At 49.1% G+C, this 26,808-nt stretch overlaps 11 protein-coding genes across 11 annotated transcripts; 3 read left to right on the plus strand and 8 right to left on the minus strand.

The window, feature by feature from the left end:
• Positions 1-85: 85 nt before the first annotated feature.
• Positions 86-853, plus strand: N7533_003225 (uncharacterized protein; the record flags this gene model as incomplete). Its single annotated transcript, XM_057099875.1, has 1 exon — positions 86-853. One exon carries the CDS (start codon positions 86-88, stop codon positions 851-853), a length of 768 nt encoding a protein of 255 aa, XP_056965011.1.
• Positions 854-1,316: 463 nt separating this feature from the next.
• On the minus strand, positions 1,317-3,178 carry N7533_003226 (putative GABA permease; the record flags this gene model as incomplete). Its single annotated transcript, XM_057099876.1, is given in 6 exon segments — positions 1,317-2,098; positions 2,170-2,550; positions 2,630-2,826; positions 2,894-2,964; positions 2,985-3,119; positions 3,131-3,178. The coding sequence occupies 6 exon segments, from the start codon at positions 3,176-3,178 to the stop codon at positions 1,317-1,319; spliced, it is 1,614 nt and encodes a 537-aa protein (XP_056965012.1).
• A 981-nt stretch (positions 3,179-4,159) lies between these two features.
• N7533_003227 (putative exo-polygalacturonase) lies at positions 4,160-5,799 on the plus strand (the record flags this gene model as incomplete). The annotated part of the gene is made up of 6 exons (XM_057099877.1): positions 4,160-4,420; positions 4,505-4,770; positions 4,841-4,902; positions 4,974-5,215; positions 5,278-5,347; positions 5,438-5,799. The coding sequence occupies 6 exons, from the start codon at positions 4,160-4,162 to the stop codon at positions 5,797-5,799; spliced, it is 1,263 nt and encodes a 420-aa protein (XP_056965013.1).
• A 2,851-nt stretch (positions 5,800-8,650) lies between these two features.
• Positions 8,651-9,337, minus strand: N7533_003228 (uncharacterized protein; the record flags this gene model as incomplete). Its single annotated transcript, XM_057099878.1, has 1 exon — positions 8,651-9,337. One exon carries the CDS (start codon positions 9,335-9,337, stop codon positions 8,651-8,653), a length of 687 nt encoding a protein of 228 aa, XP_056965014.1.
• A 638-nt stretch (positions 9,338-9,975) lies between these two features.
• cox10 (protoheme IX farnesyltransferase) lies at positions 9,976-11,572 on the minus strand (the record flags this gene model as incomplete). Its single annotated transcript, XM_057099879.1, has 2 exons — positions 9,976-11,074; positions 11,115-11,572. 2 exons carry the CDS (start codon positions 11,570-11,572, stop codon positions 9,976-9,978), a joined length of 1,557 nt encoding a protein of 518 aa, XP_056965015.1.
• A 195-nt stretch (positions 11,573-11,767) lies between these two features.
• N7533_003230 (putative monosaccharide-P-dolichol utilization protein) lies at positions 11,768-12,734 on the plus strand (the record flags this gene model as incomplete). The annotated part of the gene is made up of 2 exons (XM_057099880.1): positions 11,768-12,394; positions 12,468-12,734. The coding sequence occupies 2 exons, from the start codon at positions 11,768-11,770 to the stop codon at positions 12,732-12,734; spliced, it is 894 nt and encodes a 297-aa protein (XP_056965016.1).
• A 210-nt stretch (positions 12,735-12,944) lies between these two features.
• Positions 12,945-13,784, minus strand: med8 (RNA polymerase II mediator complex subunit MED8; the record flags this gene model as incomplete). The annotated part of the gene is made up of 1 exon (XM_057099881.1): positions 12,945-13,784. The coding sequence occupies one exon, from the start codon at positions 13,782-13,784 to the stop codon at positions 12,945-12,947; it is 840 nt and encodes a 279-aa protein (XP_056965017.1).
• A 1,147-nt stretch (positions 13,785-14,931) lies between these two features.
• N7533_003232 (uncharacterized protein) lies at positions 14,932-16,278 on the minus strand (the record flags this gene model as incomplete). Its single annotated transcript, XM_057099882.1, has 3 exons — positions 14,932-15,587; positions 15,669-15,920; positions 15,987-16,278. The coding sequence occupies 3 exons, from the start codon at positions 16,276-16,278 to the stop codon at positions 14,932-14,934; spliced, it is 1,200 nt and encodes a 399-aa protein (XP_056965018.1).
• A 1,336-nt stretch (positions 16,279-17,614) lies between these two features.
• Positions 17,615-18,502, minus strand: N7533_003233 (uncharacterized protein; the record flags this gene model as incomplete). Its single annotated transcript, XM_057099883.1, has 1 exon — positions 17,615-18,502. The coding sequence occupies one exon, from the start codon at positions 18,500-18,502 to the stop codon at positions 17,615-17,617; it is 888 nt and encodes a 295-aa protein (XP_056965019.1).
• A 3,624-nt stretch (positions 18,503-22,126) lies between these two features.
• N7533_003234 (uncharacterized protein) lies at positions 22,127-23,512 on the minus strand (the record flags this gene model as incomplete). Its single annotated transcript, XM_057099884.1, has 4 exons — positions 22,127-23,050; positions 23,102-23,245; positions 23,309-23,410; positions 23,474-23,512. The coding sequence occupies 4 exons, from the start codon at positions 23,510-23,512 to the stop codon at positions 22,127-22,129; spliced, it is 1,209 nt and encodes a 402-aa protein (XP_056965020.1).
• Positions 23,513-24,134: 622 nt separating this feature from the next.
• N7533_003235 (uncharacterized protein) lies at positions 24,135-24,995 on the minus strand (the record flags this gene model as incomplete). Its single annotated transcript, XM_057099885.1, has 1 exon — positions 24,135-24,995. One exon carries the CDS (start codon positions 24,993-24,995, stop codon positions 24,135-24,137), a length of 861 nt encoding a protein of 286 aa, XP_056965021.1.
• Positions 24,996-26,808: the final 1,813 nt, after the last annotated feature.

Raw genomic sequence — 26,808 nt, forward strand, 5'->3', positions numbered from 1 at the left:
GAAAGGTGAGATTAGAAGCGACCTAAGAGCGTTGCTTTATCAACTTCTTCCGACCGAATTTCAAATAACCTTGTCCTCTATGAATATGGTTCGCGTCTTTATTACCGGCTCCACCGATGGCATCGGCCAAGCAGCTGCCAAAATTCTCATCGACCAGGGCCATGAAGTGACCCTTCATGCACGAAACGCCGATCGAGCGGCTTCTGTTCAAGCAGCCTTGCCAAAAGCCAAACAAGTTCTGATTGGAGACCTCAAGTCCATTGCAGAAACCAAACAGCTCGCACGGGATGCGAATGCCGTTGGGCCTTTCGACGCCATCGTTCACAATGCAGGAATCGGATACGGCTCGACATCATCCAAAGAGGTGACAGCAGATAAAATTTCAGCCGTATTTGCGGTAAATACTCTGGCGCCATATATTCTTACATGTCTTATGGAGAAGCCCACTACGCGCCTTCTCTTTATGAGCTCCGATAGCCACTGGGGCGGAGATGGCTCGCTTCGCAACGCAGAACATTCAAACTCCTACGGTAATAGTAAGCTCCATGATGTAATGCTTGCTAAAGCATTCGCAAGGAGATGGGATGATATTCAAATCATCAGTATGCATCCTGGGTGGGTGAGAACCAAGATGGGTGGTATGGCTGCTCCAGGGAGCGTTAGCACATCAGCAAAGGCCCTGGCTGGCTGGTGCAGTGGTGAAAGCCCCTTGGCCAAGGTCAAAAGCGGCGCTTTTGTTACTACTGGAGGGGAAAGTTCGCCGCATTCGGGGTCTGAAGTTGTGGATAAACAAGAAGAGCTTCTCGACATTTGCAAGAGAATTTCCAACTGTTTTGTCCCAGGGGAGAACTGAAACTGTGCTTTATGCAGTTGATGGAAGGGGATTTTTAAATTTGGGTGTGCTTTAGGACAATGAAGCTTTGGAATCTTTTTCCCCTCGAAGGTAAATGCTGTATATATTCATCTGTTTTTTGAATACTAGAAAACAGTAAGAATTTGGCCATGGGCATGTTCGAACCAACTGCTCCACAAGCAAGATAGCTTTCATCGATAACTCAATTATTTCATTTCTAAGCCTGTCTATACTGCTCAAACACAATTACCTCAAGCTGGATGAATAAATATGATACATTCAAGTTGGACTCAAAGTAGTTCGTTGTCTGTATCCGGTGCATCACAAGTCATGCCAGGTAGTAGAGAAATGTCAAGATCATGTGAAATCCCTGGGGCGTAATCTTGGTGCCATGTTGATGATATGTGCGCACAAATGAGCCTTTTGCCAGCTCCATCGAGGGCCTTGGTGCCAGTAGGGCCTTTCAACTCTGCTTGACTTCCACCACTGGTCCCTCGTACTCCTTTCTTCCTTTTAGACCATACATCACGAGACTTAGGATAAATATTGCAACAAAGATCACAATACTCCAATTGAAGTTCTCGGCTGTGATGGGTAGTTCTGTTGGCCAAAAAGACCAGAACATCGCAAAGAAACAATACAGCACCCCGATGATATTAATGGGTAAACCAAGGGGGCCCAGATCCCACCGACGAGCAGGGAGAGTGTCAGGATACCAGATCTTCCTGTAGATAACACATGAAATAGAGATCTGATAAGTGAACATGAGTGCGGCTGTGTTCAAAGAGATAATAGCGTTGAATGCAGTGCTGGAGCCAATATTAATCAGGGATAGAAGACAACTGATGACGCATGATAGGATGATAGCATTGACAGGGATCTTGCGTTTGGGATCTATTTTCGAGATCCAGTTGGAAAATGGAAGGCCCTTATCCCGAGCGAAAGCCCATGTTTGTCGTGAGGTTGATGCGTTAAACATGATATTGCTGAAGATCACGGGTAATATGATGATCGCTGTGAGTCCGTTCACTCCTGCGGTAGAGGTCATCTGCTTGAATACATAAAGCAACGGGAAGCCCGATGCATCATCCAGCGAGTCCTCCACCGACGGGGTGGCAAATAGATAGGCGACTAGTAGAATAGCAGCCATGATTCCGTTCGAAAAGTAGCCCCAATACATGGCAATTGGGACATTTCGACCGGCATCTTTGATTTCTTCAGACATGTGGGCACACGCATCAGAGCCTGGAACAGATATTAGTATTGGTTTCTGAAATAGACCAAACACTACCTAGGTAGGCAATAAGAACACGTACTCAGACAACCATAAATAGCCGAAATCTGCCCTACCATGACACTGACGCCCATAGTCGGCAACCCTCCTATGTTCTTCCAGTCTGTGACAAAAACATCCCGAGCTGACCGGTGAGGAGCCATAGCCCAAAGCATGATCAAGATGACAGCCCACGATATAATATGAAAAAGCATCAGAAGATTGCTCATGACAGGCATCAGCTCCGATGCATACACATTGAACAAATAGATTACTAAAACCATTGAGAACACAAGCAAGGTACCCTGCCAGCCCGGAGCAGTGTAATCTGGGTTGCGGACTGTGATCAAGCCTTGAATCAAAGTGCCCGTAAGAAATGACCCAGACGCGGTTCCGGCTTGCCATGCTAGTACTGACATCCAGCCTATATTTTCATAGACTTATGAGCTCAATCATTCTGCCTCGGAGTTTCTTGTGGGTGCTATAATACCAGAGAGGCTTACCGGTGACATAGCTCAAGAACTTCTGGTGTCGAGGAGAGCAAAACTCTGACACCCAATGGTATTGGCCTCCATCGGTGGGGGCCATTGATGCCATTTCTGCGAGTGAGGCAATAATGAATCCAAATCCAATGAAGGTCCAGATGTATGACCAGAAAAGTCCAGCCAGCCCGCCGTCCTCCAAGCCCGTATAGTTCGACCTGCTGTCAATTAGAGGATCACCCAGATACGCCTAGTTCTGGCAAAACATTCATTGATTTCACTTACAGAATGAGATATTCCCAAGTTGCTTGAAGGACAGAAGCGAAACTCAATGCTGCCAGTGGTCGCATGTTTCTCTAATCGAGCCAAAATGGACCTGGTCAGCTATGAAGTCTTCCAAAATCGACGAGAGTGGAATGCGCATCGTCACCTTAAATTCTTGAACTTTTCCCATGCGAGTCATTTCATCGTCGTCCCCGCAGTTCCATTTTCCTGAAAGATGTTTGGGTCCCTGCGATTGACCTCCATGTCCATCGTTTCAAGGGCGGTCGTTTTGCCGGAAGCCTCCATGACGATGGGTTGAGGCAGTTGAAGAAGGATGGAACAAGGGGCCACGCGTTGTTAATATGGGAAGTTCGCGCTAGAAAATCAACTAAGCTTTTCACAGTCCAAGATGGTCGCACAAAATAGCCTTATCTCGAGAAGCGGGGCTTGCGGTCTTGGACCAGCCCCCTGCACGGTGGTGGATCCACGCTACGGCCATCCTTTCACAGGAGGAGGACCGGAATTCCTGGTGTAAGACTGTCCCCTTGAACCGAGGCGGACTACGGATTAATCAGACCATAATGTGATGCGACTTCCTGTCTTTGAATCTCGCTGCCCGACCCTATAACGTTAGCCCACCCTCCGCATCACTCACAGGGACCTCAACTGGTTTTTCACTGATTTCATGAGGCGAAAGGGATGGTGCTTCGATTGAACCATTCGAAGGATCCTAAGCTAACATCCCTTTGCGCTCGGGCGGGCGCTTGAACCTTGGCAGGCCCCCGAGTAACCAGGCGATTAAAACTACTAATTAGTAACTACTACTAGTAGTAACTTGAAAATATCATGATGTTGAACCACTGGGCACCTGCGCTGCGCTCTATTTCTATAATAAATTCTGCGAACTCACAAAGATCAAAAAGGTTGCTTCAGATATCTTGTGCCCCGCACTATAAGCTACCACTGCAACCCTCAGGGCCATGGCAATTGCGCACGGGGAACGATTTCGGGATCATTAGAACCGAAAGTGCGGGGGGTCTGTTGAAAAGAAATTCCTATTCGTGTCAAAACTTCCTTCCATCAGTCGATCACTCGACACGGATATTTAGTTTCGGTTTACATAGCACCGAATATCATGTTTCAGCATTTCGACATGCGCCGCTCAAAATACTAGACGCTATATTATGATTCGGATGCTTCTGTTTGTGACTTAAATTTGGTACAGCATCTAGTCAATCAAACCTTCAATCCAATATTGAATTTTCCTTTTGCTGAGGATATTTCAGTATGGCTTCATCGGTTCTTACGATAATTGCTATACTAGCATGTGCATTCAGTTTTGTTGACGCCAACCCCAATCGGAAAATCTGCGTTGTCAAAGGCGGGCAAAGCAAGGATATAGATGATGCTCCGGCAATCTTGCATGCCTTCAAAGAATGCGGTCAGCATGGAAAGGTTCTTTTCAACCCTCAAACCTACTATGTCAACTCGGTCATGAATGTATCTTGGCTGAAGGATGTTGATATTGATATCCATGGGACGCTTGAAGTATGTAGCTTACTGGTTCCAACTTGAAGGTTAACATCGTATTTCTCCAAGAATTGATGGCTAACCCACTGTACCTCCAAACAGTGGAGCACGAACATAACGTACTGGTTGAACAACTCGATGCAAGTTGGCTATCAGAATCAGTCAACAGCATTTATAATTGGTGGTGATAATGTGCGAATAAATGCCTTTGGAACGGGTACATTCAATGGAAACGGTGACGACTGGTACAAATGGATTAGACAACAGGAAAACACGTCCAATTACCCAGGTCGTCCTCATGCTTTGACGTTGAGCCGCCTCACAAATTCGGCCATTCACGGGCTCAGATTCCTGCGAAGCCAGATGTGGTATGTCAAAGCACTATACTATGATCTAAAAGTTCACTTTCGGATGCTAATTATTGTTTTGATTTCCAAGGACAATGTCGATCATCCACTCTCACAACTTGGTTCTCGATAGTATCTTTATTAACAATACGGGTAATTCAGCGCAGAGCTGTGAGGACTCCAAGATGCTCTCCTGGGTTGATAAAGTTGCTGACGCTATTTAGCGAATACCGATGGTGCCGATACCATTTACTCGTCTCATGTTGTTTTCAATAACTGGACCGTTTACAATGGCGATGACAGCATTTCTCTGAAAGCAAATAGTACTGATATAACGATAAGAAATTGCAAATTCAGGAATGGTCTCGGCATTGCCATAGGAAGCATTGGGCAATACAACGATCAATTCGAAACCATTGAGAGAGTTTCTGTCAACAATATTGACTACGAAAATACATTGCATGCGGTGAGAGATTTGAATTATGGTCCACTGGTTTGAAGATATAGATACTAATATTGAGTATGTAGTTCTATGTGAAAACATGGACAGATGACCAGAATGGTTATCCACCCAATGGAGGTGGGGGTGGATTGGGCTGTACGTCTAAACAAATATTCTCTGTTTCATTTTCTCCGCCAGAATTTCATGCTGAGTATCGATCATCGAAGTGCTAACAAGATTGAATAGACCTATCTGGCGTGGAAGTCACAAATCTGAATGCAACGGGACTTCGCGGAGCTGCATTTGCTGTTTCGCAATGCACACGGTTTTCTGGAGCACCAGGTGTAGGCAATTGCACAAACTCCCAATTCCAGATCAAGAACGTGGCGATCAAAAATCTTTCCGGTACTACCAAGTCGACAAGAGTGGCTAGTCTTCAATGCAGTGCCGTTGCTCCGTGTTCCAACATTACCATCGCCGACGTGGACCTTCGCCTCGCCAATAGCACGCTGGCAAGTGACTACCTATGCGGAAACTTGATCAATCCGATGGGTTTCACATGTACGGGAGATGTTTGTGTGGGTGGCAGTGCTACGGGAGAGTGCTAACAGCACTGATGGTCTCGCAAGCTCGTTACCCATGTCCAATAGATAAATCTCGCCTCCAGACGAGAGGACATTGATCCTCATCGTGGTATGCTCTACAGATGCCGTGTTTCTTTATAGGTACACATAAAAGTCGACATATGTCGTTCGGGGATTGACTTGGAGCCAAGCAAAAGCAAAATTTGAAATGCGAGCGAAACTCAAAAATGAATCATCCATGCTGCATGACACATAGCCATTGCTACGACAGATTTATAAACGAAATACTATGAGATGGGTGAAAGCATTGAGCATCTAGTCTACACATTAGTCTTTAGATATGCACACGGGAGCAAATAAAGGGTTAGTCTCTCGATGAGATAGTTAATGCTTTCAGAGTGTATGTGCTAAAGCTTTCCTTGATCAACTTAAAGATCAATCATACACCCCCTCAAAGACAAAATATTAAGATTTGAACAATATGAAGTTTTCTCGGTCAGAGCTGGAAGGCGGAAATGTGATGCATTCAACAAGGGGAACCAGTCGTCAAGATACGCTTGGCCTCTTGGGCATAGGTGCAGTCATTGTTGACATTGGTGTCAGACCACCCAGCAGACCAAGACGTCACACCCCCGAAAGCGGGGTTTCCTTTGTATCGACTGACAAGCGAAGCCAAGGCGTGAGGATCCATGTAGTATCTCGCCCCCGACATGGTACCAGTCGAGGCCAGGGGTGAAGCAGGAACGCCGAGGAAGATTTTCGCATTTGCGGACAGAGTGCCAGCAATGTTGGAGACCCAAGCTTCAAAGTTGATATTTCCGCCATTGGAACAGTACGGATTGTTGTAGAACTGCACCCAAAGGTAGTCGAAGACTGAATATTGGATGATCGCTTGCATCAAAGGCTCGGGAATGGGGCACTGCGGAGCGCCTGTGATGTAGTACTTGTTGGCGGGATCAGAGGCGAAGTTAGACCGCAGTTTGGCAATCAGGTAATGATAGTAGTTATTGCTGGTCCAAGCTTCGATGTCAAAGTCCCATCCGTTCACGAAAGTTGTGCCGAATGGCCGCGGCACGCCTCCGTGAGTGTTGCCGTATGCCTCCCACAAGTTCTGACCAATGGCTTCGGCCTCAGCCTGCGATGATATGGAGTACGCACCAATGGAGCCACCAACAGAGACGATGACTTTGATTCCCTGCGACTTGCAAGTATCGATAGCAGTTGCTAGGCCCTGGCAGTCGTGCGACTGGCCATTGGGAGCGATTTGGCAGTAGTTACCGAGTTCGCCGGAGGGAATGGTGTTGCCATTTCCAAATCGATACAAGAAAGACAAAAGGATGATATCGATCCCAGATGAAGGGTTGCAATACTCGATCAAGTGCCGGACGTGGCCATCTTGGCCCCAGTAGGCCACATTTTGAGCGCCGTTAGCCCAAGCTCTCTCGTGAGGAATGGCCGTGGTAAATCCAAAAATGAGGAGAATAAAGTGCAGGGAATAGGCGAGGCAATTCATATTGACTGGGCCTGTCAACAACTTGAAATTGAGGTAAAGACCGTGAGGTAAGAACAGTGAGGCGAGAACAGCGAGGTAAAGAACGTCGGGCAATATTCGCAAAGTAACGAGTGCAAGGCAGTCTTGTGAAGAGTGCTCGGGGAGATTCAAAAGATTGTAGAGGTTGAGAAAGGACAAAAGAAAGAAAGGAAAGTGAAGGCAGAAGGTTAGAGGACTCGGAGGGGGGGGGATGATGTCGCACTTTTGTTCGTTCACTAACTATAGGCTCGCTCATTCCTGTTTCGCATTCTACTATACACATATCATACCAATTACTATAATATGTACTCCGTTATGTGTAGAATTTAGCCAGCTCGAATAATTACTAATATCACTGGGTATGCGAAGAAGAGGGTGAATCAAAGTGGTGATGGGATGAGAGGGGAGAAGTCCGGAAGAGAGTGAAGCTATTTTGAGACAGAAGTACGGTATGAGCTGGATGTCCGAGGCACTCAGTACGATCTATCAGGCTTCTGGTATGCCTTCCCTGGTACTCAGATGAAACCAATTCTTTATCTTGAACATGAATGGTGGTTTTGAGCTAATACATTCTGGGACTCCGAGGGCGTGTATAAGATAGATACTGCTATTCTACCAAATATCACCATCCTTCGGACTCTATTTGCTGCGAGTTTTGGGATGATTATTAAGCTCTTTTCCCGATCCCCGGGAGGCATCTTTTCTTCCTCCACTATGGGTCTTGGATCCCCTCTCTGCTTTTGACCCCTTTGATGATTGATGCTGTGACGGTCCAGGATGCTCCAGCTCTCGCGTTCGAGGGCTTACCCCTTGAGCAAGCGGGTCCTTCCCATGTGAATCAACAGAATCATCGCCATATCCAGTGGACGAGTATCTCAGGTGTGCATGCGTAGGACTCGGTCGAAACTCGAAGGAATTTGGTTTAAGGTGTAACGACTGGGCTATGGCTCGACACAACAGCAGGCGAAATCCGAGGTGATGCATCATTCGCGCGGCTTTTTGAGGCGTGATAAGCGAGGTAGCACAGGATATGCTTTTATTTGAGTAGGTATAGACTCTTGAGTGCAAAGATGTCTTACTAGTAGTTGCTGAGCGGCAAAGGAATTAAGATGGTTGTTTTCAATTTTATAGAGCGGCAAATACTTACATCATGATATCGTAACGTGCCTATAGAGCGTATACACTTCACTTAATTAAAACAACGCTCATCTCTCGGAATATGCAAATCTCAGCATTGAGCCATTGCACATGGCTGCAGCTAAGGACACTTACTACTAATTATCGTCATGCTGATAAGAAATGAATATCCGCGAAATGAGCGAGCTGCCATTGATGTATAGTACCTCACTCACTCCGCTGTCGACGTCTTTCCTTCTCCAAAAGCCCAAGACCTGTAATGAAAACCATTGTATCAAAAGATTTCCCATGATCAACCTCAATCTGAAACTTGCCAGATTTCTTCCAGCTCTTTGCCCCCGCACTCAAATAAACAGCGATAACATTTCCAGTCTCTTCATCTTGGAGTTTGAAATTCCTAGAGCTCAGCTTCGACGGTTTATCTTCTCCAATTCCGACGCTGTTGGTTCGCTTCCAAACGAAAGCTTTCCTCCTCGGTAACCCCGAGCCATTATCTTGTAGTGTGATTTCGAATCGATAATGTGTGGTAAGTTTGTGGCGTGTTAGATCTTCCCAGGCGATATTTGGGTCATCTGCACGGCCGAGTCCTATTTTGCAGTGTCGGGAGAAGTTCACGAATTTACAAACTGCTGTGATGGGGCCCTCCTCGTTTTCACCGGCGTGGTATGTGAGGTCTGGTTTGCCGATGGTAAATGATGAACAACGCACGTATGCGAGAGGAGTCTTTTCCGCGGTAAATATGGCGAAATCGGATCTTCGTCGCCTATTATAAACGTGAAAGAGGCGGGAAGTTGAGGTTATTGGTAGGATGTCGTTGACAAATGAGAATTCGTCGGATCTTTCGCTACCTGGGCGAGTTGGATTTGCAAAATCGGGGCCAGCTTGGGAAGGCATTTTAATGCGATGACTCGAATGGACTTAGGGTTAGTGAGAGATCACAATCACATCTGGAAATACTAGCTCTCAAGAAGAATATAAACATATTTTAAGTTGGTCAGAGAATTGAGGCTGAGCTGCCTTTAACCCTCGTGTTTGGGCGGAGGCTAATCTTGGCTTCGTATAGACACAACCATCACATCCAATCAGCTCTCCGTGGACCCGGATGCACTGCCCAGGTGACTCCCGGGCGTCGATTCCAATACGAATTTACCTCATTCGGTTGTGGGCTCCGAGTAGGACATAAAGGCAATGCCTCGAGACGCAGACCCATACCGCATTTGTCACGATCGAAAGCATTCATCCCTTTCATGACTAGGCGATTACTGTTCAGCTATGTCTCTCTTGCGCCAGGATGGGAGTCCACATGAAGGACAAAATCATCTACCCAGTAAATTGAGATAAAAGGTGATTTAAAAGATATCGTGCTGAGATAATCTATAAGCTGATTCAATATGAACATGTTATACAAGAAGTGAATTCAAACGCCATCCCAAACCGCTGTATAAGACAGTACCATGGAGATAAACACAAAGGTAAGAAAACAAGAGATAATTGAGAGGTATGCATTGAGACTGGGTTCAAACAAACCCTAATCACGCAGTGGACAGAGCGCTTTCTCGACTTGACGTTGAGCGGGGTTTATCGCCAGCCTCTACTGCACCCTCTTCCTCCTCGTCGTCATAATACACATACTCGTCGTCATCCTCTTCCGGTTGGCCAAAGATGTTGCGCCAAACACCATCCCACAACCCCTTCTTAGTGACAAGACCGCCAACAAGGAGAATGGGCAGTTGCCAAATACTGGCCCAGAAAAGACCACGCGCAGTTCCCTGGGCACCCTGGTGCTTCCAGAAACCGTAGGCTTCACGAACGAGCCAGCCGTTGGCGAACGTACTTCCAACAAGGAAGCCGTGGCCGACGACGCCGACCCACCACAAGCCAATGGAAATAGGGAACATGAAGATAGAGTAGCGAAGGGCGACGCGAGCATTCTGCGCGGGGTTCACCCAAGCGAGCATGCGATAGCCGGCGCCCTTGTATTCCTCACGAATGGTGTGGGAGAGAGCGTTGAAGTGGGGGAATTGCCAGGCGAAAAGAATAGCTCCCAGCAACCAACCACCAATGCTGTCTTCACTGAATAGCATGTCGCGCCATGTGTCATGTCCAGTCGTCGCGGTCTGGCCTGCCGCCGCAACCCAACCCATCAGAGGTGGAATTCCACCAACGACGGCACCGACCCAGGTGTTGATGACAGAGATTCGCTTAAGCGGGGTATAGACGAAGGCATAAAGGAAAATATTGGCGGCAGAAAGAGCGGTGGTTGTTGGGTTGGTTCCGATATAGAGCAGACCCAAACCTGTAGCAGCGGTTGCAACTGCAAAGAGCAGAGCTCCACGGCGCGAGACCAGCCCGCGGACCAGGGGGCGATTCCGCGTGCGTGACATCAATGCGTCATATTTGGGCTCGAACATCATGTTCAACGTGTTGGCGCTGCAGCATGATAGAAACGTACCCGCTGTTAAGTATATAAAGGTCAAGGTCGAGGTTGAGAGAGTCGGAAGTGGAGTCATGGCTGGGTCGAGGGCGAGAAGAGAGGAGATCGGGTACATTCCGTATGCAGACGTAGTGCTGAGAACAATGAGGAAGGACAGTCGAGGTTTAGTCAAGGCAAAGTAGGCCGCCAGCTTTCGCCTGAGAGAGGTGGTGGGGGGGGGTGGACGATAGGTTTGACAATTGCGCGGATGCATCGGGTGGTATGACGGGCTCTGCTTGACCATTGTCGGAGCCCTCATCCCTCAATCGTTTCCTCCGTCGGTGTGGGAGTTCATCCGGTGTATTTTGCGTCGCAATGGACTCGGAGGTCACTGTTTCGGTTGAACCGGCCGGGTTTGCGGAGGTTTGGTTGGTGGGCTGAGAGGTGGAAGATTGCCCAGGTTGGTCGGAATTGAGCGAGGCAAAGGAGGAAATAAATCCACCCTTGAGTCCTGTACCATCGTACAAACTATTCCGGGAGAAATATGTCTTCTGGAGAAGGGAAGATGCTTGGTTCTCCGCGATGCCAGTGCGACGGTGTGATGACGACCAGAACCGCCGAACGCTGGATGATTGAGTTCCGGATCTCCCTAAACATGAACAAAGGAGCACATCTCGAGGCGCGGGCCTCAAAATGGCAGACCGTAAAGGGAGCATGGCGCGTCGGGGTCGATCTCTCGTCAAGAGGGAAGAAGGAAGAGAAGTGGTGGATGAAGTCGAAGTTTCCCCGGTGGCCGCACGGACCAAACCCGCACTTTCTGTTGTTGACATTCCATTACTCTGTACTCTGTATCTATCTACTTCAACTTCTACCTCTCCCTCCACCTCCCTCTATACTCCCGGGAATACACCATGGATGTCCTTCAAAGCTCCCTCGTGGCTCCCCTCCAGCCTCTCCTCCGTCCCATCGTCGATGCGATCCCCGAGCCTGTCCATGATGCTGTCATCTCGCTGATCGGCTCGCCCTGCCACAGCGCACTCCTCCTCGATCTCGATCTCACCAAGGATCCCGCCTGCACATCTCTCGCAATCTCCAAGGCCCTTGGTATTGCTATTGTCGGCGCTAGTGCGGTTGTGAAGGTCCCTCAAATCCTGAAGCTGATTAGCTCGCGCTCTTCCGCCGGTGTCTCCTTCGTCTCATACGCCCTGGAAACCGCCAGTCTGCTCATTACCCTTTCCTACGGCGTGCGCAACCAGTTCCCCTTCAGCACATACGGCGAGTCGGCTCTCATTGCCATCCAAGATGTTGCTGTTGGTGTTCTCGTTTTGACCTTCGCTGGTCGGTCCGCCGCAGCTGCAACCTTCGTGGCTGTTGTCGCGGCCGCCGTGTATGCTCTCCTCTTTGACCAGACTCTCGTGGATGCCCAGACTATGTCGTACTTGCAAGCCGGTGCTGGAATTCTCGGCGTTGCCAGCAAGGCCCCTCAAATTTATACCATTTGGAGCCAAGGTGGAACTGGCCAGTTGAGCGCATTTGCGGTACGTTTGCGCAGATTCCTCCCCGCACCTCTGCAGATGGGACTGAGACTAACCTTTTTTGATTCCACTATAGGTCTTCAACTACCTCGCCGGTTCCCTCTCTCGCATCTTCACTACTCTCCAAGAAGTCGATGACAAGCTGATCCTTTACGGTTTCATTGCCGGCTTCACCCTCAACGTGATCCTCGCCACCCAGATGTTGTACTACTGGAACAGCCCCGCGACGCCGCAGAAGAAGGCTACTCGCGGCAAGATTACCGAGAAAGCTTCAGTTGCCCAGAGCACGGGGGCATCGCCCAGGCCCGGCTCCAAGACGCCCACTACGCGCCGACGGGGTTAGAGGGATATCAAGTTGGAATTGGCTGCGCTTTCTTTCTGAAACCATTTAATACTCCTTCTAATGCTTCGCAATTCATTCAATTGGCTCTCCGAGCCAGATCCAGCCACCCACTCCATGATCTCACTCGGCGCATGTAGCTGCATGACTGTAGAAAGGTACAGATGCCCAAAGATACCTCATATACCAAGAATCACCAGAGCAGGTAGGTAACTAGGCCATCCGACCCGTAGTCATATACCGCAAGATATCACTCAACGGCACAACCGGCTGGACGGGATGCGCATGATGAGGCGCAATATCGAACTCGACCCCATTTCCCCCAGATTTCCGATGGACACCCACAATCTCCATCTCGTCCTCGCCCTCCTCCTCATCTTCATCATCTTCATCCTCATCCTCCTCATCATCTTCCAACTGCTTCCTCAACCCCGTAACAACATTCTGGATCCCCGCTTCCCGCTCCTCAAGCGTGAAATTCCCACCCCAGTTCCTTCGCCTAGCCTCCTCGTTCGCTTCGATCGGCGCCCACTCCCACAGCTTGGCGAGATCGGCCTCCGTCAACTTTTTCTGTGCCGCACTTGCTGCGAGACTTGGCGCGATTGCAAAGGTATCCGTTGGCTGGTGCTCTGTTCCTGCGATACGGCCGCGTTCGACCCAGTCTTCGACTCGGGGGTCGAGCTTTGTGCGGAGGAGTTGTTCGAGAGTGTTGGCTTGGGTGCGGCCGGGGTATTCGGGGCCGGGGTAGGCTACCAGTGTTGAGAGGAGGTCGCGGTGGTCGGAGAGTTGTTCGGAGACGCTGATTAGGTTGTTTGAGATGATGCTTGCTTGCGATTGAAGGGAAGACCTGTGGATTTTTGAGTTCCTTTTGTTAGAGACTCGGACTGTGTGTTTGCTGCCGCCTTGCTTGTCATGGAGGGATGCGCACCAGGGTGGGAGTGGGTCGCTTTGGTTTAGGCTTGCGATTAGAGAGCCCAGTGAGCGGGTGAGTTGGGCTAGTCGCTGCCTGGATTGCTCGAGGACTTTTATTTGGTCGTTGGTTAGGGTCGCCATGATGTAGTGTGGTCAAAGGAAGTTGAATGGAGTGCGGTGAAATGAATTGGAGGTCTGCGGAGATGGAAGCTTCCGTGGATCCACTCTAACAGGCACATCAACTTTAGCAGTTAAACTTATATTTAATACTGTATTATTCAAGTTTCCACAATACTCTCACGTTACATATTTTACATATGTAATTACTGTAGTATTTCTAATTACTAGTAAAAAGCTGTGGGCTACTACTCACCTGAGTAGACTCAAAACTTGACCTTGGACCTGAACTTGGAACTATAGCCATGGGTACTCCGTAGCGTTTCCCGATTGGGTACTACAACGGCATAAATTGAATCCTCTGAATTAGGGTGAGCAGCTTGAAGTACTTCAATTCCAATGGTTAGGATTATCAAGGAAGACTAAGCAACGGAAGTGTCCAAAAATTACTCCATTTCCGCCAACGCATAACCCAAACTCAACTCATTGGACCCTGAGCCCTTGGCGGTGCTTGCTGAAACACAGCCAGACCCGTCCAACCAGTACGAGAAAGCGCCTGAGCACCTCAAATCCCCTTAAACCCTCACCGTAACGGGCCCTCCCATCTTGTGTGAACTCTATTTGTGCTATACGCCATGTTGATCTGTTTATTTTGGGAACTTGGGCTGTTTTATTGATGTTTCTGCATGGGATGGAGGAGCGGGGAGGCTCCTGACATAAATAGGCTTGCTGGTCCCGTCTGTGGTAGACTCTACTCTCTGCTACTATTACTCCATGGCCTTTGTTGTGTTCAGAAATATTCGAATCCTTCAAGTTCTTCATTCAAATTTTTCTACTTCAATTCTCATTCAGATCCTTCCTAATCCTCTCCTTATACACCATGCAGTTGAAGGACAAAATTTTTGATATAAGAATTGGTTTTTGAAAGCTAGGTAGTATTCAAAAGCACCGACGATGCTGAGACTGGGATATATGGAAAGCCAAGACAAACGCCATGGAAAACACCAACAAAATCCAATCATTAAGTTATCCGGATCCCATCAAAAGGCCTAAGCAATAGGGCCACGTCCACGGGTATTTTGCCAAAGATCCATTGCGACACAAACCGATGCGATAAACAAGTCGACTCGGCCAACAGCCAGCAGCTAGCTTGAGCCTCACTCACTCTCATTTACAACGGCCGCTTCTGATCAGGGTCATATGTCTCCAACCCACCCTGCATCCCATAAGGCTGAGGAATAGGCGGCGACTGCAATCCACCCTGCATCGAGTAAGACTGAGGAATGGGTGGTGACTGCAAAGGAATATCCTCAGTAATCTGCTGCTGAGCAGCACCCTTCGAATATTCAGAATAACTCGTATGATCCGCATACTGCTGCGGAAAATGCTGGTGGCTCGCTGAGGGCTGATCGGAATAATCATATCCATATCCAACCTCGTGTCCGCGACCATCCGTGTCCACAAAGCCCAGCCCATGGGAAACGCCTCCTCCAAAACCTGCGGCATACATCTCCTCCGCCGCCCAGGATCGCTGGTTCGATTGAGGTGTGTTCCACATGCTTTGGTGCCGGCCACGATTGTTTCTCTTGCGCCGCGATCGAATGAAGAAGAAACAGCATACGGCGAGCCCGATGAGAATTATGAGAAATCCGATGATGGGGAGGGCTATTACGAGAGCAAGACTCACGCCCGATTTGCTGGGGGTGGATGTGCTGAGCGACATGCTTGAAGGGAGGAGGACGGAGGTGAAGATTCGCGATGGGGCGATGTCGAATGGGCTACCTGTTACGGTTTCAAAGTGGCAGTTGTAACGGATGGATTCAAGATCTGAGGAACATAAGATCGGTCAGTTTTCTGATTCAGTTCGCATTTTCGGCGGTATAGTCCCCCGTGCCTTTTGCAACTTACAGTTGGCTAGGTAAACCTGTTTTTGGTTTTGGGTAGCGGTCAAATTATAGCAGAACTCGCACGAGTTCACGACATTATCGGCGAATGTCGATGTTCCGCACCACGAATTGAAGTTCTCTGGAGATGGGTCTTTGATGTTTGTCTCAACGGCCGGACGGATCGCATCGCAGGATACCGGACAGGGCGAGGAGATATTTGAGAATGAGTCGGGATATCCAAAAACGCACTCTGACACTGCGTAACGTAGATTATCTAGGAAATGCAGGTTAGCTTTCATCGTCGCGCTTTGTACCGACAGACGCAGGCGGGTCAACATACAAAGCCCCCAGTTCACATCGGTATTTCCAGTTGTTCGATCCGCATAGCTACTCTTCAGCAAGCAGCTAACGCAGGTTTCAAACGCTTGGCCTTTTTTCTGGCTATACTGAGAGTCCAGACAGGCGATTTCGGACGATGTCGTCGTGTTGGTCGATGTGCCGCAGACATCAGCGCATGGTGAATAGGGCGAGGTTCTTAATCCAAGAACAGTGGGGAAGACATTGGCAAGACAGACGATCGCGACAAATGTAGTCAGCGAGCTTGAGGATCGTGACTTATCGGATCGACGCATATTGAACCGGCTGAAAGGGACGAGAGCCCGGCAGCTTCAGGACTGCTGCGGCCGCCACTGGAGACGAGAGAGATGGAATGGCCTAATGCCGGGAATTGGCGATTACACTTTCATAGAAGGAGGAGATTAAAGCAATAGCGGATGGTAATGATTTAACTCCAGGACGCGGGGATAAGTAGACAGGAGGGCGAGAGGAAGAGCTTCTTTTTTCAGTCAAGCTGCTTTCTCGATATGGGTGGGATGATCGAGTGGAGAGGCCCAGCGCCCGACACTCCGTTCGTGACAAGGGGAGGGAAAGAGAGAGGAATTCCTCTTCCTGCAGCGTGAACAAGCTTAGTGCTGGCCAAGACGAAGTGTGCCGAATCACCGTCGGCCCCCGCACGTTGCAATGTCGGCGCTTAAAGTAGCTCGCCCAGTGGCTGTAGTTCGACTAGGGAGGGTCCCATCGAGCTGGACGAGACAGGCCTAGCCATTGTCGTAGTGGATTACATTGGGGCGTAACGAGTGTGATGGGGTTGGCGATGTGATTGGCACTAGTCGATTGTGACTGTGACTCGGACTGCAGCAAGCTGCAGCACGGACGGGTGTTCGCTACAGCCCCACCGCTAGTCGTTGGTGGCTGGGCAAAATGGAGAAAATGAGGACGGAAGGCAGATTCCATGACGCAAAGCAGACCTGTAGACGAGCAGTAGAAACTAAGCACCAAAGTGTTTGTGAGGGGGGGGATGCTGTGGGACAGTGGAGTCGGAGTGTACAAAGTACAAACTAGGGAGATGATACTGAATTCCAAATACCCTGGTAGTACCCTAGGCCTAAGTGCGATGTTGGGGTTCCACGGTTATTCCGCTTTTTTTTCTTTCTCTCTCATTTTTCTTTCGCATGCCAGTTCTTTGCTCATATAGTCAAAATAATAAATTATAGTTTATGGTAGAGGTACGGAGTAACTACGGAGTATGCAGGTCAGAACTTGAACTCATTCGTGCGAGGCCTGAGCAGAAAAGAGCCTTGGGGAACGCCGGAGGGACCCGGCGCTAGTAGACAAGTAGCCAATGAATACATGTGTGAGAAGATGTAGGAAATAAATCACTTTCATATTTGTGAACTGGATAGTATTAATGAGCCCCGGCAGAGGGTAAAGAGTGGTCGTGACGAGACCTACGAGGCCCGCAAAGCTCCCCACCTAGACAGGAGAAGAGAAACTCGAAGAAGAGGAGAAGGAACGAAAAAGCGCAAAACGCAAAGTAACCGCCCACACAAAAAAACAATTCTCTAAGCACATTACCACCAAATCAAGAGAAACAATTGTGAATATATGTAATAAGGAAAATGTGGCCCGTTAGCCGTATAGTTCATCATAAGAGGGCACCATGCCTTGACCTACGCCCACTGCTGGGGCAGGCTCAGTTCGATATCTGGGGCGAGGAGCAACTCGTTTTTCAAATTGTGCGTGTACTGCGTACCGCGGCGTGTCAGGGGGTAGAGAGGGTGCGGAGACCGAAGATGCGGCTGTATAGCTCGTTCTTCTCGAGCTGGCAGGGCCAATAATTGAGGAGTGTTCTGTCATCGAGCTTTGAGTGCTGATGCGGCGCATGCGAGAGGTAACGGATAGTGGTGGGGATTTGGCTGGGTGGTCTGGACAAGAATCGTAGTCGTCTCGATATGGCAGACGTGATGCATCACCGGTAGCATAATTGCGATGGGTTGCGGTTTCTTTGGGATCACCCAAAGTGTCTCGCTCTTCATCATCTCCATCGCAGGACTCGTCATCGTCGACCGCAACATCATGACAGTCGGGCTCATTTCGATCATGTCGGGTCCCTGCGATCCCCAATCCCAAGGCTGGCGATCTATGACCCTTTTCGCGATGCCGGATGTTCTCGTTGAAGTAGCCCTTGGGAATCACAGAATCAACGCGACTTGTGTCATTTGGGGTATGTTGAGGAGTAGGGTTATTTGAATCATGACTTTTACTATGGTCTAATGAGACAAGATGTTGTTGTTGTTGTTGTTGTTGTTGTTTTTGTTCTGCAGGACGAGGACTCTGAGGTAACCCAGTTGGGGCGTTGACGAAAAAGCTCGGTGACTGACTTGGTTGATTCCATGATCCTTGAGTCGGATAGCTGATGGAAGGATCGCCCCAACGGGAATGAAGTTCAGACGAAAGTCTGCGTTTCCGCTTAAACTTTTTCATGAAACTCGCCATGGCCTTAAGGAGATTCTTCATCGAAGGAGCCCAGAGCGGGGCAAAAGCCGTCCTGATCAGAGAAAAGACAGACAAAGAATGCCTATTCACGAATCACAGGGAGGACTGACCACTCCCCGATGCGGTGCTCATCTCAAATCAAAGCAAACTCCCTCCGCAGGGAACACGCGATTTCACTGTCAGAGATAATAAACCTGATTCAGAGACAAAAGTAGGTTGACGAGGGAAAATGGAAGAACAGGCAAGATGCCCACATGAGTCAAAGTTATATCAAGTAAATAGATGTGTGAAGAAAGACTAGCCAACCGCCGCATGTCTGGAGCCCCGAGAAAAACGGGAAAGATCTTCTGAAGATGCTTCGCAGGTTGGGTTGGTGTTGGGAGATCCAAATCGTCCAGCAAGCAAAAAAGGACCAGGGCCCGATGGGATGGTTCAACCCCTCTGGCGGTGGTCCCAAGACCGCCACTTGGGACGAAGGAAAATGTGTGCTCTTTTCTTTTCCGGCGCAGTCAACAGCGCTTCTCCAGTCATCCAACAGGCTAGCTGCAAGCGCGAGAGAGCAGGACGGAAGAATGAGGCTGGCGGGTCACAAGTGGGATGGAGTTTGGGGGGCTATTCTGTGGCTGCAGATGTTGGATGTGCTGTGTACAGTTTGCAGCAGACTAAGAGGGGGTACGGCCAAAAGGAGTGGACGATGCGGGACAAAATCCCTGTCCTGGTTTGTCTCTATGACATGAAATGCCAGTTTTTTCCTCGGCGGCCCGGGATGCAGTCAAAGAGAAGAGAACATGGATGGCGAGTCAGGCATAGGTTGCACATATTATCGACGCACGGCGCCCACCGTCGTCTTGGCATGGCGCTTGCCCTGGGATCTGCGCCTGTATACGACGCTTCTAAAAGCCCCCAAACTCGGCCGATGCGAAGAGGCAGTGACGATCAGGCTTTGGTCGGAACCACCAGTAGCAAGGTTGACAGGGTGGCTGAGTATTGGTGGTGAGATAGTCCCTTTCCCTTCCGATCTCCGCAGGACCACGGCATGTGCAACGACAAAGCTCACGAGCGACAAGGCGCAGGCACAGGTCTCGGGATAATTGCCAATCATGCCCTCTACACGATGAGCCTCTTAGAGAGAGAGAGAAACAAAAGGTCCGCTCGTTGACAGGGATCAAAAGAGGGGGCGGGGCGAATAGAGGATCCCGCCGTCGACGTTAACGAAAAAGCATCCATGTTTCACTAATGGCGCAGTTTAATCCCTGCAACGGAGTGGATTTAGGAGCCGGTGAGTGGAGATCAAGTCGAGCGAGAGATTCGTGTGCAGAGGATCGCTCTCATTTTGGGTTCTTTGTCTAGTGTATACTCCGTAGGTCAAGTGGAATATCCCCAGTGCCACCGTGCACAGTCCCTGCCTTGGTCAACGGGCATCTTGGTTCGGAAGACAACAAGGTTAGATCGTCCCGTTAATCCTCGTGGCAGGTCTTCCGGGAGCTTATCTTTAGGCGCCGGGGGGTGGAGGGTTGCAGCGAGGAGAGGGGTTTAGATGCATAGGGTTCTCACGGGGAAACAAGGGAAGTGGGAAAGGGCAAGTGACAAGCTGGATGTCACGATCGACAGAGGCACAGTCTCGATCTTTCGCATTGCGGGGATCGACGGTGGGAAGAGTGGAGATGCTGCGTTTTGATTTGACAGATGAAGCTCCCGTGGAGTCGAGGTTTCACTTTAGATTGCTCGTCTGATGCACGGAGCAGCTCGGTCGACAAGCGCCAGGCTAAACGATGCAATCCTTATGGAGAGCGGACTTTTTCTGTCTAGTTTCTTTTATTTGAAATAAATATTCATTTCCGTTTTGAGTTTCGTCATGTAAATCCCGATGAGAATAATAATGATACCTTTCCAGGGATTACGCCCAACGCCTTCTTGCTCATGACAGTCGTAAAAAGGAAGAGAAGAAGTAGAGTCCATCTTAGGAAGATAACTACCCCTGTCCCTCCCTTATCCTCATTATCCATGGATCCCACCATACCATCGCTCCATCACCCTATCACTCTCCCAGGGGCTATCACTCCATCACTCAATTCAACCAAAATTCGTGACAAGTCGCGACAGCACCGGCTTCGCCCGGCGGGGTCCCCGTGTGCCCCCCTGCAGTGGCATTGGCTCTGAAGCACTTCGCTCTCTTCCTTCGCCTGGACGGGACCGCGATTCAGAGACATGGGCCTGAAAGGGCATGCCAGACTGCCGTCGTGCATTCAAAGTGGAGTACCCAGACTGATCGGCCGTTCGTTGAATTGTGATTGATGATCGGCCATCGTTGTAATGAACATTGCTAAGACGGGACGGTTGAACCCTAGATGGCATATTATATGACGTGTGGGGATCGGCGCTAGAGGTCGAGATAGGTCTTATTGGTTGGTACTTGGACGGATCGTACGTTGGCAGTGACGGCTGATCCATCGAGGCTCGCGGCAAATACTGCGACTGGCGATAGTCTGGGGCAAACGAAGAGAGCGGCCGGGGATGGGCCGATCGTGGGTGATCATGATAGTTGTTTCTTCGGCTATATGCAGGGGGAACCTGGACTTCTGCGGCGCGCTCCGCTTGTTGGTTCTTTCTTTTGGCTCGCTCCTTCTTGGAGAAAAGGTACAGAAGGCCCGTCACTAGTTTGGGGATGGAAAATGTTAGTGTGCATTATCACCTTCCTCCAAGTGGTGAGGCGATGCCGGGTACCTACTGGCAAGACTGCGATTACCCGCTTACCAAGAAATCGAATTGGCGAGGGGGAAAGGGGCACCGGGGAAATTAGGTGTGATGAGTGTCGAGCTACTAAGACTCATGTCCCGATCTAGAGAGAACTAGTGATAATGCGGAGTTGAGAATGAAGCCGATGCAGGGATTCGCGCACGCCCAACAAGTACCAGCCTGCGTTCCCAACCGTGGGCCAGCCCTAGGGATCTGTAAGAATTAAAGGAGAAGCTTCCTCAAGGTCTGGTCATTGTGGGATTGATATATGATATATGCTTCCCAGGCTACATGCTTATCTGCCACTTATACGAGGTTGCCCGCGCGCGAAGCTCTAGCTACCACACAGGAACTGGTTTCAAGTGAGATGTCTAAATCCAATTTCAGTAACAGAATTAAAGATAGTAATTTACGGACTATAGATAGATCAAAAAGGCCCATAATTAGCCAGCATTAGTCTCGATTAGGCCTTGCTTTTCACACCGAGTCCAACCCCCTCTGTGCATCGCGTACCGCTGCAGCAGGCATCTCCTGCATGCCAACCAACCACAATCAACCAACACTTAACGGCGCTTCTCACTGGTCCAGGGGTAAGCGCCTCGGGAATGAGTCGAATCAGCCCCGGTAACACAATCCAACACCAACTGCCATCATTTCCGGTTTATACTCCGGTGGGGTCGGACCATGCTACTGCTGCGCCGTGTGTCCCACGATGATTCGAGCGGAATGCAGGTATACAGAAAGGAAAACAAACCAGCACGCAAATTATCTGCAACATGACCAACTTCATGCTGCACTCCCAACCCAAAGGGCCTAGGCAGCGGTAACTAATCAATCGATGTGGATCTTTTTGAAATGCTTCCATACTTTTCCCGTCAACTCCATATATCGCTTCGCATGCTTGTTGGTTTATTCCGCGTATGCGCGGTAGACCGCCAGCCCCTTGTCGGTGCCAAAGTCCAACGCAACACCCTGCCCAACAAAAAACACATATCCCTCTTTCAGTTCGACCTTTTGATTCCCAGGGATTTTCATGGTCCCGCACCCCTTCGTTACGATCATCAAGCTAGGACCGAGAATGGCTTTGTGCGTCTCCTTCTCGCCCGCCCCTAGACAAGTGCACAAGATTACGAATTCACTTATCGGGGGCGCGTAGACGTCCGTCTTGCCGTACATTCCCTTGTCGCTCTTCTTCCGAGGTAGGAGAGCACCCTGGGCATCATGTGGGATGAATGACAGCGCTTTTCCGAAAAGCTCGACGCTATCGCGATCCGTAGCTGGGCAAAAGCCAGTGTTGATAACATTGTCTGATCGGGCCATGCATTCAACAACATCGCCTTCTAAATATGCATGAATGCTGTCAGCTGGGACGAAGACTGAGTCCCCAGGTCCTAGGGTCAGATAATTCATGAGTAGAGCTGCGACAAGATTACCATTGTCGCATTCAGTGTATTGCTTGCTGAGTCGGTCTAAGAGACCTGGGATGTACGGATCCGGTCCGAAATGGGCCTCGGGAATTGCTTGCAGTTCTTTGATGGTCGTTGCGACCGTGCTTGGGGGTACACTGAGTAGTTTAATGCACACCTGTCGAAGCGTTTCATCATTGAACTCTCCCGGTGGAACAAACTTCTCCAGCGGGTTAAGTTTGAACAATGTTTGGATGTCTTTGAGTGGTTTCCAGCCTGCGAACAGCTCAAACTTGGACAACGCAATAGCAATCTCGGGCTTGTGATTGGTATCGCCGTACTTCTTAGGGTCTTCTCCGTGTAGCTTTGCGGCAAGTGTCAAGTCAGGATGGATTTGCAGCGGCAATGCTTTATTGAATGATAAGATCTGTCTTTTTAGTTGGATTTAATTTTGGCTTGGGGTTATATGCCATTTTACCTTAGGTAGAAATGGGATTTCTGGTCCAAATCGATCTAGGACTGATTTACCCACTAGCTGGGGGTTTTTCTTCAAGTAATCTCCAAGTTGTTCACCGGTAGAAAGTAGATAATTTGGGTTGGATGGATATGTTCCCATCCACATCTAGAGTCATATTAGAGCCCGTTACCAGTGTGGATGGGGCCACAACTTGAAGGGAAAGTTGACCTCGGAGTATGTTTGAGATTCATCGATCTGTCCTGAGCCTGGAGTCTTAGACCACAACTGAGCCACTACAGACTCCTTTCCTTTTTTTCCCCAGTCATCATTCTGTTGAGCAAAGAATTAGCACGGCCCATGATTCCTTTGCTATGACCGTGAGGACGTCAATACCTTCACTCCACATCGGAGTTGGACTACAGCATCCGCCATGACAGCTTTTGATGAGATGGAGATTTATCCGATTTCAAGAAATGAGCCCTGCTTTTTCTAGGAAGAGGAACTGCTCAAAATTGAAGATGAGTGTTGCAGAGGTAGCACTTTGGTGCCATGAGGCAAATTCCATTCTGCCGTCATGGTGACCATCTAACACCTACTGTAGCTAAAGCCCGCAAGGCATTCTGTCAATACCTTACTGAGACTTTCAAAGGTTTCCAGAGGGACATTCAGTCCACCAATCAATTCCAGGGGAGAAAATACACAGTGATGTTTCATTCATAGAAATATGATCAGATTGACGTCAGCTGTGGAAGCAAAGATAAATGTGAAGACAGGTGGTGTGAAGTACGCTCCGTTCGGCCAGCGAGTTGAGTCCAATTATATTAATTGAATTTTATGATAAGTGATGCTTCATGAATAATTCAATTTGTGATCTGCATGTTGAAATGGATTCCTCGGTGAAGCCGAAGAATATGAAAAGCCCACCAAACGCCTCTTAATGCCGACATTCTGTACTCCCACGCCATGATAAAAGAAAAATAATAAACACAACAAGTGAAAGGAAAACTGTCGATCTCTTCGGTATTCATATATTTTCTGAAGATATTCTGATCCATTATTCGTAAAGATCCTCAGGGTCGGGAACCATAGCCATAGTCATGGGCTTCAATGAGGAAGACCTTTTCCGATCGGCCGCCACAAAGGGAGAGGTGCGCCTTCTGGGAGGCAGTCCAAAGCTTGAACTCAGCCGGGAGCCAGACCCGTCAGAGCTCCCTCCAATACTAGACCGCAGGCTGAGACGATCATCTTCCTGATATGCAGGCCATTTCTCAGAGGGTTCTTTGCTTAGACTCGATTTGCGACCACGGTCTCTTCCTTCAAAGGGGTCTGAGAAAGAGTCTGGTCGTTCGTGAGGACTGTAAAAAGATTGTGCTGATTGACTTCGCGGAGATGGGATATCCTCGAGGTACGTGCCGTTCGTGGGGATGTACCGAAAGCGATTACTGGTATGCCCCGGCTGATCGATGACCTCAGCAGTATAATCTTTTCGGATTGGCTTGTAGGCAAAGTCTCGTCGCTTTTGATCATCTCGGATCTCTCTTTCGGACGCGCTTTCTCCCTCGAGCGGCTTCGGGCGAGATGCCAACCGCACGGAAAGTCGACCAGGTCGCAAGGCTCCCAGAGATAGTGAGCTTCGTCTAGAGACGGAACTTTTCTCAGGGGCAACCTCCTCCCTTTGATCCTCAGTATTGTCATCTTTCAATGAATTTCGGGTTTGATCAGATGGGGAGATATCTGGGATAAAGCCGGGTCCGTATAGTTGGCGTCCCTTGGCTGGCCGATGAGGATTGTCGTATTGGTTCCATGAGCCATCGGTGGGAACAGAGATGGCCACATCGCCCCAACGAGTATGAAGAGGCTTGGGGTTCTCCGGTTTGCGGAAGATGGCGAGGGGCTTCGTGACGGCACTGCTCATTCTGGTGGATGAGAGGGCAATGAGTGTCGATGATATGCAGTGGCTCCTCTTTAGGGGCAGCAAATAACATCCGTGCACTTTATTATTGACAAATTGTAGCGCCAAAAGGCAAGAGAGGGAGGAACTCGGCCAAATATCTCAGAACTCGCGAACCACCAAGGGTAACGAACGCCAGGGAAGCCACCGACGTCGAGAGATCAGCTCAAGACCTTCTTACCGACCCTAGACCTTCACTTCCTCGACTGCACGAATGACTGCATGTACAGGACAGGTCAAAACAACGGAGAGCGAGGTGTAAACTCGGATTGGGCACACCAGGATTTTGGTGAGCAATGATGTTCAAGGTGGTGGATGGGTGGCGACCCAATAAATGCAGCAGAAGAGTTGAGCTGGAAGAGCAAAAGCAAACAGAGCTGGAGGCAAAGACGTAATCAAAGAGAAACACAAGAAAGTCAAAGGGTGGGCATCTGACTTCGTCTGAAACTAGACAAGAGAAAGAGAAACTGGCTTGACAAAAAGTGTCTGGGCTTTGGAAGGCGCTCTGATATAAAGCTTGTTCATGAACGAGTTTCGTGCACTACTAGTTGCGTGGCTGATGAAGCATAAGTCCGAATGCATGTTGCGGTGCATCGCAGCTGATACTAGCCAGTTCACCAATACATCAAGTGCATTGCCGCCGGGACGGATGCAGTGGAGCGGGGCGATCGGCAGGTTTACAAGAGACTTGTTCCTTAATTAGTAGCAATTAGCTGCACCAATCTAGGATCTGGCCCCCCAGAATAGAATATTACTCTACATTAATTGCCCCGCTTTGCGTTGTAACCCTACATTATGCAGGCTAATTAAGGATATTTTTAGCCATTTCAACTTTGACAGCTCGCTGAACACTGCTAAATTATTCTGTGTTTAGTCTAGACTGAAAGCTTCGGCCGAATGAGTTAAATGACTTTTGACGTACCGAGAATGTTGACTGTCCTCATATTTGTCATAGTTCGAGTCGCATTGCTCTACACGCCCGTTCTAGCAGGGTTCCAAAAAGAACTAGCTGGGGAGAAGCGGGGTTGATACTACTGGGACGCGTCCCACGCCGAGAGAGCGGGGGGAAATGGAGAGATGGAGAACCGAGGGGCAGGCATAATGTAAATTGATTTCACGAAATTTGTACATTGCTTCTCAGCTCTAGAATCTCAATCGTAGCCATATTTTGTTCCTAACTACTAGGGGCCGATGACTACAACAGGCGTTCAGCCAAGCCACCCCGGTAGATCATGCCGCGGGTCATCATCGTTGTGGAAGATGAAGTGATGCGTCAAAGTGCACTCCCAGAAACCTTTGGTCACACGGATAGCTGCAGATTAGAGCTAGGCTGTAAATTTGATATATGATAAATCTGTTGCCAGCAAGATTTTATGACTTCGAGACTGTGATAGTTCTGGATTGGTAGCTAAAATAGAGTCATAGATTGGCTAGGAGAGCAGAAAAATCATACTCATTCGACCTCAGCGCCCTCTTGAATATGTCCGAATATATCTAGTCTTGGGCGAACCTTCCAGAGCCTGTAGTAGATGAGGACATTCCGATGTCAGCAGGTCAAGGTGGGCAAGTTGTGGTCCATGGGTGATGAGAAGAAGCAGATATGGATCCAGCCATCATTGTGAAAGCCCAGATACAATACGCGTGTAGGCGAGTTGTAGTAGCAGATAACGAGATTGATTGAATTGAGGAGAGAAAGAAGAAGAGAGGGAAGCGACGGAAGGAAGGAACTAGATACACATGGTGTGGATGCCTAAGCAGATGACTAAGGTGTCCACGC

This window comes from Penicillium manginii (genome assembly GCF_028828005.1).
Source record: "Penicillium manginii strain IBT 31320 chromosome Unknown utg000002l:1.0-5564898.0:1.0-5567710.0, whole genome shotgun sequence".
Taxonomy (NCBI): domain Eukaryota; kingdom Fungi; phylum Ascomycota; class Eurotiomycetes; order Eurotiales; family Aspergillaceae; genus Penicillium; species Penicillium manginii.